Raw genomic sequence first — 12,085 nt, 5'->3', positions numbered from 1 at the left:
GGGGTTAATGATAACGCTTTACAAAACTAAACAATCTTTCCATAAGAGTCGTATAAAAGTTAATAATAATGCATGGTACATGGAAAAATGCAAATAAAAAGATCATGATTACAATAAATAAAATAAAGAATTATTTTATATATTATATTTCCTGGCTTGGTTTTCTTCCTCGTCCACTGTAAATGAAATGGGGAAGAAAAAAAAGTTCTCGCCACAGTTTGCTGTTACAAAATTGCACCACTTTTATTCATTTAAGGCTTTTTAGTTTTATTTTACATTTGGCTTCAGCCGACCCTCCCTCCCCCGTTCCGCCTCCCGCTTTCCTCCACAAGTTCCTGTTTCAGAAGAAACCAGTTCAGTTCCACTCTGACATCTGGAGCGACGAGCAATGACCAGCTATGACTGAACTGGTTTCTTTTACATTTCACTGGTCGTCATGCCATACAGAGACAACAAAAGCAGGTAAAAAATAAAATAAAAAATCTCCAAAACACCAAATTAATCTTTCCAGTGTGGCTGCGTTTGACTCGGACGTTGCTTCTCGAGGATCTTTTGTTTTTCTGTCCAGAAGTTCCAGAAATGAAAATTCCTTCTCCACCACGACAGCTTGTAAGGCCTCATACTGGACCACGATCACAGAAGTTTCAGCCAACTTTTATTTCCCTTGGAGCCGAGTTAATGCTTTTTCTATTGGTCACAGCACACGCGTGTGTTCATGAAGCGTTCATGGTTAGTTGGTCTTGAGGGGTCCCTTTAGTTCCGCCAGGAAAATACAAATGAGTCAATTGCTCCAAAGTATTTCTGCTTCGACTCTAGAGTCAACAAAATGAAGGATAGATCATAGAAGTTACACAACGATGTACAAAATTTTGGAATCAGGAGAAAAAAAACAAACGTTTAAGAGGGTTCTTTCTGGCAGAAATCATTTGAGGCAAACTTTTTTCATGTGTACAGATGTTAAAACACTTTTGTGTCACTGTCTTTTAAGTTTTTTTTGTTTTTTTTAACACTTCTGACATGCAAACTGTGGCAGCGTCTCCTGCAGGCCAGACGGACATCAACATGCTACATGACTGAACATTCTGGAGGATGACAACAGCAGCTCACAGAGGTCACCAGTCCAACTTAAAACTCACGGATGACCAGAACGAACTGAAAGGCTCAACAGTGGCGGGCTCGCGAGTGTGTTGGTGTTGAATATACGTTTCGTGGACGTGTGTCAGTCGCACACCTGATGCATGCTAACGCTGACTCTCCACCATGAACTTTGAATACCGTAATTTTTTGGAATTTCCAGAACCACCACTGGCACTTGTGAGTATCAAATACTTTAGCAGGGATACTTTAATGTTCAACAGGTATTGTTGGGCTTGACACGAACAAACAAAAGAAAAAAAAAAGAAAAAGTTCACCTCTCAGAGCGTTAATACAGAAAGAGGTCCAATCGGGAAAAGGTGAGCAAAAACAAACAATGTTGGACCAGTGTGAGTCCGCTGTTTTTAAAGGCAACATGTACGTTCTGACGACAGACCTCAGGGACGGCTCACAGAGACAACTTCACTTCCTCCCACTAGTAGAAGTCATTTCACCTTCTGGAAAGCGTTAAAGCTTCAAACTGAAAAATCAAGGTTCTTTGAATGCCGGAATTTATTTGCAGATTATCTTTTTTTTTAATAAATGGCAGATTTTTCAGGTGAAATATGAAAAAAGCGTCTTCACGACCTCTCACCTAGCGTTAAGAATTGAAGCTTGTTGTGTCAGTGAGTTGACCCGGTGGTCTGCCACATCCCCCTTCACCACCCCGATCCCACCCCTGATCCCACCCCTGAACAAAACAATTTGAAAAAAAAAAGAAGTATTAAATGACTTTTATATCTTTTCACATAATAATTATCACTGTAATAATAATAATCACTGTATGGATCCACAGGTTTCGACCAGAGCCACACACACACACACACACACACCATGTTAGCTGGCGTACAGTATCGAGGCGTGTGACCGGCTCGGCGCAGCTAAAAAAAATTAGTAAAAGAAAAAAAAAAAAGAGGAAAGAAACATCTTGAAATAAAAGCAGAGATGGCCGAGCGTTGACCACGACTAGTTGCGCAGTTGTTTGGGCAGCTGCCATTCCTTTAACCTCTTCATTGCCGTCGTCATCATCCTCGCCACCGCGGCGCGTGGACGCTCGTCTCCGACAACAAGTCTCCGTCAGCCAGCGTGGTGAGGGGGGGGACAATGTTGAGGACGACACGTGTTAAAGGGGCGTGGCAGGTTGGAAGATGTCCTGTGATTAGTTGGTTGTTGGCCAGGTGAGCAGAGAACTGTCGGGGGGGAGGAGGAGAAGGGTGAGTCGGGGGGAGGAAGGAGGTCAGGATCGTGACGGACCACTCACCATCGTTACAGAAGCTGGCAGGTGGACTTTTTACGGGTTTTGCCCTGAACCGGACTCTTCCTGTTGATCTGTCGCACCAGGTCGTAGAAAATCTGAGAAAAAAAAGTCAGATTGTTCTCAACATTGTTGCCTTGGATTGATCAATAACATCTTTACCATTTTAAATATAGTTTACACTGAGGGTGAAATTAAAATATTCAAATGAGCTTGACACAAAAGCAGCAGGTGATCTGGAACTTTCTCACAGAAGTACACACCAAAGAGACCGTCCTTAAAGAGACGCGTTCAAAAGATTGATCGTATTGTATACAGTAACATTTATAACAGGCGTTTACACGTGTATTTGAGGGTCGTTAACGTCATGTAACCAGTTACATGCAGCTATACAACAACTAGAGGATTCTGTCTCCATTCAAACATCTCCTAATCCCATTACAGCAAAGCCTTTCCAGTAGATATCAGACAAACTATATGCATTCTTGCAACTCAATTATAGCCAACATTACAGATGAGTTACAGAACTTTATTTACTCGATTTTTCAGACTATAAGGCACATTTAAAATCCTTTAAATTTTTCCAAATTAGTCTTTTGCATTCACTCAGGTTTAACTTTAACCAATTTTATGTGTAACACAGCGCTCATAGATCTGTTGGAAAACCACGAATCTGCACTGCGAGACACCGTAATTAATTCATTTTGTAATTTAGGAACATTTGAAACCCTGTACAAGTACAATAAGTACTTGAGCGTCAATATAATCGTTGTACCTGTCGTATCCTTCAGAAAAGCTCTTAAGAGTCCCCGCTGTCAAAGTCTCAAAACTTTATTGACATCACAGTCCCACATCACATGACCAAAACACACATGCCTCATTGGTCTCAAAGAGAAAAGAAAAAATAACTGTAAACGGTGAAAAAAATATGATTTCCATGTAACTATTTAGACGTTGACACGACACAGAAAATAAACCAATGAGATTCTTTATCTCAAAGGCGCGAGTTAAGTAGCAGCTTTAACAACAGTCCATTACAACTGAGCTTCTCCGGACTTGGTCGCCCAAAATATTGGACCAATATTTCCAGTCATCGGTCGCATACTGTTTTCTGAACACAGTCAACTCGTGATCTGTATTTTCTACATGTCATCCTGACACGTTTTTAGCTCAATCATCTCACACCACACCTCTCGTGGTTCCTCTTTTCGTTGTGAACTTTAACCGAACGGTTTTATTAAAAATAAAAAAAAAAAGGTCAAACGTGTCACTACCTCATTGACGTTTATCTTGCTCTTCGCAGAAGTCTCCAGGAAGGCACAGGAGTTCCACTGGCGGGCGAGACCGGTACCAGACTCTTTGGCCACCACACGCTCCACCTCCAGGTCACATTTGTTTCCCACCAGGATCATCGGAACCTTCAGAGATGCCCAAGAGAAACGACAGCATCAGCACATTTTCACGATAGATTTGATTAAAATCAATGGTATTTTCCAATATTCCGAAGTTAACATACATCCTCCGTGTCCTTCACTCTCAAGATCTGCTCTCTGAGGTCCTGAAGGTCGTTGAAGGTGGACTGAGCTGTGATGGAGTAAACCAGCGCAAAGCCCTGACCGTTCTTCATGTACAGGTCACGCATGGCAGTGAACTGTTCCTGTGAACGCAGAGGAGGACAAACTGTCAATCATCAGGCAAGAAAACTACACAAACAGACAAAGTCATCTTTGATAACGAAAAAAAAAAGAAGCACAGGATGTGTTTTTTTGGTCTAAAATAATCTTAGTGAATTTTCTTACTAGTTTTGAGTTAAATAGAGAGACTGGCTTAAAATAAAATAATTATTTCGATTATTTTTTTTTTTTTTAAAAACCTTGTGGAAGGGACTTAGGATTCATTTTGCTAAGCATTTACTTTACAGATTCAGTTTTCCTTTCATATTCGTCTTAAAACCGCTTGTTTTCATACAACATTCAATTGGAGACACTTCATTTTAATAGAATTGGCATAAAAACCACTTAGATCAGTAGTTTCTTTTATTGGAAAAAAAAAAATGTAGCTCATCTTTACTCTTTTACAAACTCATCTGTCGGGGCGGATTAATCCTGTTCACCGGCCTGATCAGGCTGTGTGTCTGAAACCACCATTTTAAATGTTTATCATTACATTTCCTTGTTCAGAACATGTAGTCCTTAGAGGAGCACTTATGTTATTATTATGATTATCATCTTTATAGATGTTCTAAAGAGCATCATATTTATGTTTTAGTAAATAAAAGAATGATCTGCTCGACTTGATCATGTTTTTGACAATATTTAGTCTGGCTCTCCTTCACACGACATCTACAGGACTGTCGAAAGAGAAATCCAATCTTACCGTTCCTGCCGTGTCGAGGATCTCCAACATGCACTGCTGTCCATCCACCTCCACTTGCTGTGAAAGACGTCGTCCAAACATTTAAAAAAAAACAACTCGGCGACAGGTTCGACTTCTCAGTGTGTTTCCAAACTTTACCTTCCTGTAAGAGTCCTCTATCGTTGGATCATATTTCTCCACAAAGATTCCCTGAACAAACTGGACAGTCTGAAGACAGACAGACAGACAGACAGGGGGAGAGGGAGAGAGAGAGAGAGAGAGGGTGAGACAGATGACGGGAAGTAGGCCAGCAGCGTTAATGGCGCTCTGTTCTGTTCCCTATTGGAAGTCGTTGGGATGGAATTAATGTGACACACTGACACGTCTCCATTCTATCATGCGCAGTGAAGCCCTCATTGTAGTGCGACTCACAGCCATGTTTGTTTGTGTCACACAGCCCAAGAAGAAGAAGGGGAGGATTCATGGAGGGCAAGAGTGACGCTCGTTTCTGAAATGCTTCTGAACCAGGGAAAAACTTCTGACATGACACTTATTTTTAGACCCTGATGGTTATTTGGGAATCATGTCTGCACCTTTGGCTCCTGTCGTTCTGTTTGATTAGCAACTTAAAATAATGAACGGAGGCTAAAAAAAAAAAGAAATAATGTCGAGTTAGTGAATTAACTCTTAAATTAAAGCCTCAACTGCAGTTTTGTCGGTGCCAGAGAAGGCCCAGAGCCAACCAGCAGACGCTTCAACATTACTCAGCTTTCTCACAGACATACTGTCCCATTTCAGACTGACGCTGCAGATCCTGCCCTGGCTTCTGCTCCGGGATGAGTATTTTTTGTGTGCGCGTTTAATTCACTAAAAAACGATCTACTGTAAAGGGAAGCTTGGTTTACACAACTTAACATCTGTTTACAATGTATATGCAACACTGAACGGAACCGGGGCAGCTTCCTCTGACATCGAGATAAGAAGGTTCTAAATATGGTTTTACTTTTAAGGCCAAATATAGCAAAAACATCCTGTGCTGGTTTATTTTTGGTAGTCAATTTCCCAATAGATCAAAAATATTGTCACACCACAGAAGAACATGACATCATCTCCAACCAAAAAAATGTATCCGAATCGAGACTCTGACTTCTGACTTCCTTCCTGTGAGCAGCAGCAGCGGCGGACATGCTTCTCCCCATTCTGGACGATTCAAGACTAAAGTAATGGATCCCAGCACTGTGATTAGATTGTGTGGAAAACTGAAACCTACATGTGAAGCACGGTTGCGTGTCCACATGTGCACGTTTGCATGCAATCAGACGGGGGGGGTTTCCAACCGTCCCGGCGGCACTCGTGCCCTGCACGGAACCCTGACACCGGCCGGATGTTAGAGGCGTGAAAAGGGTCCTGCCGGGTCACCAAAGTCACAACTAAAGTGCATACAAGCATCATGTTGAGTGTGTTTATCTACAGCCAAGTGCTCCGTCTCTGCAGAAACACAGCCCTGGACGAGAGAGAACCACGAGGCTGAAGTTGTGCTTAAGTAGAAGAGTTCTGCTGGACTATGGTCTAAGGTGAGTAGGTGGGTCAGATCTGGCCTCCAAGTATAAGGAGTATGACGCATGTTGTCCAGGATAACAAAAGCTTTAATGTTCTTCTGCACACAGTTAAGTATCCAAAAGCAAATATCAAGACAACGGGTAAATATTTGTTTTCTCGTGTCAATGTTTGCAGTGTAGACAAATGACTGAAACACATCTTGATTTTCACTTTGTTGGGTTGGTGTGACACACAGATTCCATTTGTTGTTTTGAATACAAGATTTGTCGTCATTGGTGTGTGTGTGTACACTTGTGTGTGAAGGTGTCAAAGCAACATGTCTGCCTTTTCACATGTTGCATGTTAAAAAAAAACTTGTGTTTGTATCTCCTTACCAGTGCAGACTTGCCGACTCCTCCTGATCCCAAAACAACCAGTTTGTATTCGCGCATCCTGGCAGTCTGTCTGCTGAGGGGAACACACACACACACACACACACAAAGGTTAGAGGGTTGCTCGGTTCCCAGTGACGTAACTCGCACCAGCGTCACGAGGAGCTCCGCCCACTCCAGCGAGCACCTGGTGATGTGAAACTATCAATTACACACAGCCATTAACTTCCTGCTCTAACTGGGAGATAATCACTACCCAGCATGCATCTGGCAGAGTTGACACAAACGGAGGTCACATGGTCACACAGCTGGTGGTGATGTCACACGTGTGGAATGCCTTCTGGTTAAATTAACAGAGTGTGTGTGTGTGCGTGTGTGTGTGTGTGTGTGTGTGTGCACATACCAGTCATGCCTTAATGTGGTGTTTGCAAGATGCAACATGACAACACATGCGTGCGTTTCATCACCATGGTAACCCTGACAGACCTCTATTTAGAGGGCTAAGATGCAGGACTGGTGTGTGTAGTCATTAACACTGACTACTACTTTTCACAGCAGTCACAGGGTTTAATGTCAGAGTCCATTACTCGCCCATTTAGCCTTCTCACCGTGAATTCATCACACAGAACATGTACTCGTCGATTACACTAAAGAAAATGAAGGAAAAATGTGAAATATTTTAAAGATGAAGTCCTCTAGATTTAGCGAAAGATAATAAATGTCTCACCATTTAAAACTCTACAAACATTATACAGAACTCCTCAGAGATAACTGTACTGACCACCTGACTAACATGTTAGTGAGCTAATGCTGAATAGTGGTTTTTCATCAAGTCTATAGATTAGCATCTTATTTTAAATGTTTCCTTTCGAAACTTGAGCTATGTGCCACTCTATAGTGTTCTTTAAAACTTCTTGCCCAAGCTTTGAGTGGAATTTAGGCGTGAAGGAGATCCTAGGTGATATGAAATTGTTGTTCAAATAAGCCACACTAAAATAGGTGTTTAATTTACTTTATCTCGACAATTACCTAATATAGTTTATATACATTTATGTCACAGTACAGATCGGAATCCATTAGGATCTGGAATCCTACTAGTACAGATTAGAATTCTATAATTTAGTCCATTTTCCAAAACATTTTGATGTAATCCGATGTTAGAATTAGAGATTGTCCTGGTAGAATTCCCATTTCTCCTAGGACAGATTGGAATTCCAATATTCAGATCCCAATAAAGTAGTAGGATTCCAATCTCTCCTAGTAAAAATTGGAATTCACTAGTAGAATCTGGAATTCCAATCTGTAAAAGTCGGATTCCAGATCCTACTGGATTCCAATCTGTACTCTGACATACGTGTGTTACAGTCAGATGAATGACTGTAGATCTGTGTTGATAAAAAGACGAAATACAGCTTTTCTCAGGATGAAAAGATGCAGCCAGGTGTTCAATCCGACCGCAGAAGCTCCAGGTTTAGGCATGAATGAGATGCAATTATTCATTAGTTGAGGACAAATATCTGCAGGAGCCTCTTCAGGCGCCGTCGGCGGCAAACGTTTGTTTGTTCAAACAAAGACGCGAAATAAAGAATAATTATCAGGATTATTTAAGAACACAATTGTTGTGACGCTGATAGGATTATCCATATTCATTACTTTCTTTCTGGAAAAAAAAAAGATACTTGGGGTTGATTTCAGTCTTGGTTACCTTGCTCTAAGGGTTCCTGATACTGAGCAGAACGTAGACTGCAGTGGGAAGGATGGCCCCTTTAGGAATTCACACCACAAACCACTGTAGCCACAGACGCCCTCCAACCATCGCCTCATCTTTTATTACACCACTTGTTTTTGTGTAAATATATAAAACTGTATTTACAGACTCCATGGCTAGTTCATTAAGGATTTTTGAATTTCGCTTCCAGGCTCACACCGAGGGATCCCAAGTAATCCTGGTCTTGAGAGGCCATGCCCTGTGGTCTTTCCCCAGCTGGACAGGAAGGTGAGCGGCTTTTACAAGAAGCCCGGACCAGCTTTAATAAGCTGATCCACGCAGAGTAAACAGCGGCTCTTACCTGAGCCTTTCAGAGATGACTGAGCTCCTCAGGCCATGTTTCAGGGTGAGGCCGTCCACCAGTGAAAGTAGAACCTCGCTCATAATAACCTTCATAATTCTCTGACCTACATGTTATTCAAAACATATCTGGGTCATTCTTAAAAATATGTTATTTACACAATTGTTTTTTAAAAACCACAACAATAATCTTGCGCAATATTTTCCTATGCCATAAAACCAACATTAAACTTACTTTTAAAACATTTTATGAGTTCAAGTCACACCTTTGAATGTCTCTGGTAGGCCACTTTAGATTCTCCTTTATGTTACATTAGTTAGGGGGAAGAACTTGCCTTAAAAGTCGGCAAAGGCCAGTTTAACTGACCCAAACTAATTTTAAAAAATAGCTGAATAAATCATAATAGTCTGTGTGACAACGTGGTTGTTTGTGACCCTGACTCCTGCCTATGCATGAGTGATGTCATCAGAACTGAACCATGAAATTGATATAAGAAATATATTTATATTAACAGAAAATGTGGTGCTAGTTCCATGTGGATCTTTCCGGACATTGGTTAACATGAATTTTATTGTAGGACTTTGTTATTTTATTCTGTACTAAAAAATCTTATGTCACAACACTGGCTATAAAAGTTTCTCATTTGGATTTATGTTAACGGTGATATTGAAATAAGGATTGTTCCTTCTAAAACTCTTACATATAATAATTTGACTGCGAGAATCCAGCAAAGTGTTTTACCTAGAGTTGAGGCTTTAGTTCCCCTTTTTTTTTTTTTACATCAAAAGTCACCAAGAGGTCATAGCTACCTACAGTGGACTCAGAAAAAGGGTGAAAGTCACTGACACACCAGAAACATGTCATCTGATCCGTCAGGAAAAGAAAGAAGAAAAAAAAACAGAAGGGCGGTGTCGCTCAAGTGTTCGAACTCCTGAGCGAGAGAAAAGCCCAGAGATGTCCAGAGATACTGAAGCAGGAACTCTTGACTTCTAGGTGCGGCCTGTCAGCGTGTTTGGAGTTGAGAAAAGTTTGCTTTAAAAAAAAAACAACCAGCAGTACGACAAGAGAGAGGCTTTCAAACGGATTTTTCGTCTGTTTAAAAACTAACTCTCTGGCTGTTAAAAAACTTACTTCCGCTCCGTGCCCCGGAGTGGCGGCTCCTCACCAGCCGACTGAGGCGCCTCCTCGCCCGGACTCCTCCGCCAACAGGCCCCGCCGCTCTGGCGTTAGCGACCCCGGAGAGCAAACCGCTAGCTTAGCGCGAGGACGAGGAACACGAACCCTGGCGCCGGAACGACCCCCGCGACCTACTGTGGCTTTGTGTCAAATATCAACATCGCCTCGAACATCATGTCTGTCTCTCCGTCTGTATATGTCTGTCCGTCCGTCTGTCTGTCGCTTCCGCAAACCCAACCCAGCTCCACCGGCCTCCCTCTTCCCCCCGCGCTCTCTCTCCCCCTCGGTACCAGGATGTTGTTCTCGACCTCGTTCGCTTGAGGTTTTTTTTCGTGTATTGTTTTTTTTTTTAAATGTGAGGAACCAGAAGAAATGGAGGAAAGAGTGAGAAAAGGAAGCAGAACTCACCGTCATCCAGCCCGTCCTGCTGCTCTGCGCGCTCTCTCTCTCTCTCTCTCTCTCCTGCTGGCTGTTAACGTCGCTCGACCAGAGCCGCTCCCTCCTGCCGACGCCGCCGCGCTGACGTCAAGCGTGCGTCCATCACTCACTTGTTCCGGTGGAACCTTTCACAATCTTAGTAGGAACGAGGAGAAATACTATTGAAAAAAACATCTTCATTAGAATTTTAACAGGGAACTTTAATTTAAAATCATTTTTTAACGGAAGAGTAAACTAGTAGTGTTATAATAATCGCGCGTTGCTTACCTAAGCAATACAATAACGTAACTAACTAACTTAATAACTTTACGTGGATCCACTTTTAGATTGTATTTATTTGTCATATCGGTTGAGCCACAAACTAGTAACTTGTCACTTCTAAGGTATTTCGTATTTTGAAAGGTTGAGTTAATCGACTTCCGGTTTCAGCAATCGCGAGTAATACCCGCTTCCTGCAACAACAACACAAAAAACATACGAATGGCAAAGTTTTGTTTTTTAATCCTAGACAATCACTACGTCACGAACAATTAACTTTTTTTTATTTCTTTAAAAAGTATTCAGTTTATATAACATAATATTGAAATAAATAATAATTAAAAAATATATATACACATTATTTTAAGCACTTGTGTTGCCATGTCGTATAAAGTGGAAAGTATCCCTCATTGAGGTGAAGATTCCAATAGAAACGTGTTGCCAAACCCCCCTCACTCCCCCCCTCGCACACACTCATCCATCCCATAGCTGCAGGGCTTTGTCAAAAGACAAGAGTCTGCTCTGGTGGATCCACATCCTAAAGTCAGTCCAAAAGCTTTGAATGACAGTGACTCCATGGCCCCCCCTGACAGCCGGGGCTCAGCCCTGGATGATGTCATGGCCGCCACTTCCTGTCTCCCTGTCTCCCACACTTCTGTGGGGTCAAGTTGTTGTGTCGGAGACAGTTTGACAAACGCATCGCACACTTTTTGTGTGTTTCTGCTCAGGATCCGAAGCAGAGGCCGTGCGTGTCCCAGCATGCCGGGGTGAATGTGCTATGACACGCACACACACACACACACACACACACACACTGGTGTTTACTACAGTCAGATATGATGTCGAGAAGACACACCCCGACAGGAAAGAGTCCCCAAGAATAGAGTCCCCCCCTCCCTCCCTCCACCCCAGCAGCTTCCCCTCCGCTCTCACACACTTCCTTTCAGTGAAGTTATTCCTCTGAGGCTGAAAACTTTTGGTCCTGGACCTCAGATGACCCGACATCCCTGTCAGACCTGAGAGAAAACTGATCCTTCCCTGGAAGAAAAGAAAAAACAATAGGACTAAAATATTGTTAAATCTGGTCATATGTGTCTATTAGTCACATCCTGTTTTTAAATATATTTTATGAATGGAACCATTCTTGAGAACATTTGTATTTCAATACATTCTTACACTTAATTCAAACTTGTATTTTTTACTTTCTATTTGGATTATATGTTAATTGACCAGGATTTTTTTCCCCCCATTTTCTTTAGTTTTGTTACATCACTTGTTAAGTCTCCGAACACTCTACTACTGAACATTTCTATTTAAGTTACTCTTTCTCTTTTGGGTGTATTTTTTGTCTCTAAACCCTTGTGTTGTCTCTGGGTCAAGGTGACCCGAAGTCTCGAAAACAAAGGTGTTTGTGGTATCCCTTTTGTTGTCTCTAGATCAAGGTGACCCCAAGACTCGAAAACAAATGT

At 41.9% G+C, this 12,085-nt stretch overlaps 1 protein-coding gene across 3 annotated transcripts; it reads right to left on the bottom strand.

Moving 5' to 3' along the window:
* Positions 1-217: 217 nt before the first annotated feature.
* On the bottom strand, positions 218-10,402 carry LOC148083807 (ras-related protein Rap-1b). Of its 3 annotated transcripts, none has more exons than XM_087786978.1 (8): positions 10,329-10,402; positions 6,679-6,748; positions 4,904-4,972; positions 4,766-4,822; positions 3,906-4,046; positions 3,664-3,807; positions 2,396-2,487; positions 218-2,324 (listed from the first exon to the last, which is right to left on the bottom strand). In XM_087786978.1, the coding sequence occupies exons 2-7, from the start codon at positions 6,733-6,735 to the stop codon at positions 2,401-2,403; spliced, it is 555 nt and encodes a 184-aa protein (XP_087643104.1). In that variant the 5' UTR covers positions 6,736-6,748; positions 10,329-10,402; the 3' UTR covers positions 218-2,324; positions 2,396-2,400. The 3 variants fall into 3 exon arrangements, with proteins under 3 accessions (XP_087643104.1, XP_087643105.1, XP_087643103.1); XM_087786979.1 differs by having other exon boundaries at positions 6,679-6,751; positions 10,329-10,377; XM_087786977.1 differs by lacking the exon at positions 10,329-10,402 and adding an exon at positions 9,876-10,116 and having other exon boundaries at positions 6,679-6,751.
* Between the last annotated feature and the right edge of the window lie 1,683 nt (positions 10,403-12,085).

Source organism: Callionymus lyra, chromosome 3, assembly GCF_982586985.1.
Source record: "Callionymus lyra chromosome 3, fCalLyr1.hap1.1, whole genome shotgun sequence".
In the NCBI taxonomy this organism is placed as follows: Eukaryota; Metazoa; Chordata; class Actinopteri; order Syngnathiformes; family Callionymidae; genus Callionymus; species Callionymus lyra.
The sequence above is the reverse complement of the archived record's forward strand: the minus strand, read 5'-3'. Positions and strand labels throughout refer to the sequence as shown.

What these genes read in the sequence shown, in the direction of transcription:
- LOC148083807 (XM_087786978.1), bottom strand. Translation starts at nt 6,735, where the DNA reads ATGCGCGAATACAAACTGGTTGTTTTGGGATCAGGAGGAGTCGGCAAG. An exon ending in TCCTCGACACGGCAGGAACG is followed by an intron (nt 4,047 to 4,765) that starts GTAAGATTGGAT and finishes CTGCGTTCACAG; the next exon opens with GAACAGTTCACTGCCATGCG. An exon ending in GCAAGATAAACGTCAATGAG is followed by an intron (nt 2,488 to 3,663) that starts GTAGTGACACGT and finishes TTTTTTTCTCAG; the next exon opens with ATTTTCTACGACCTGGTGCG.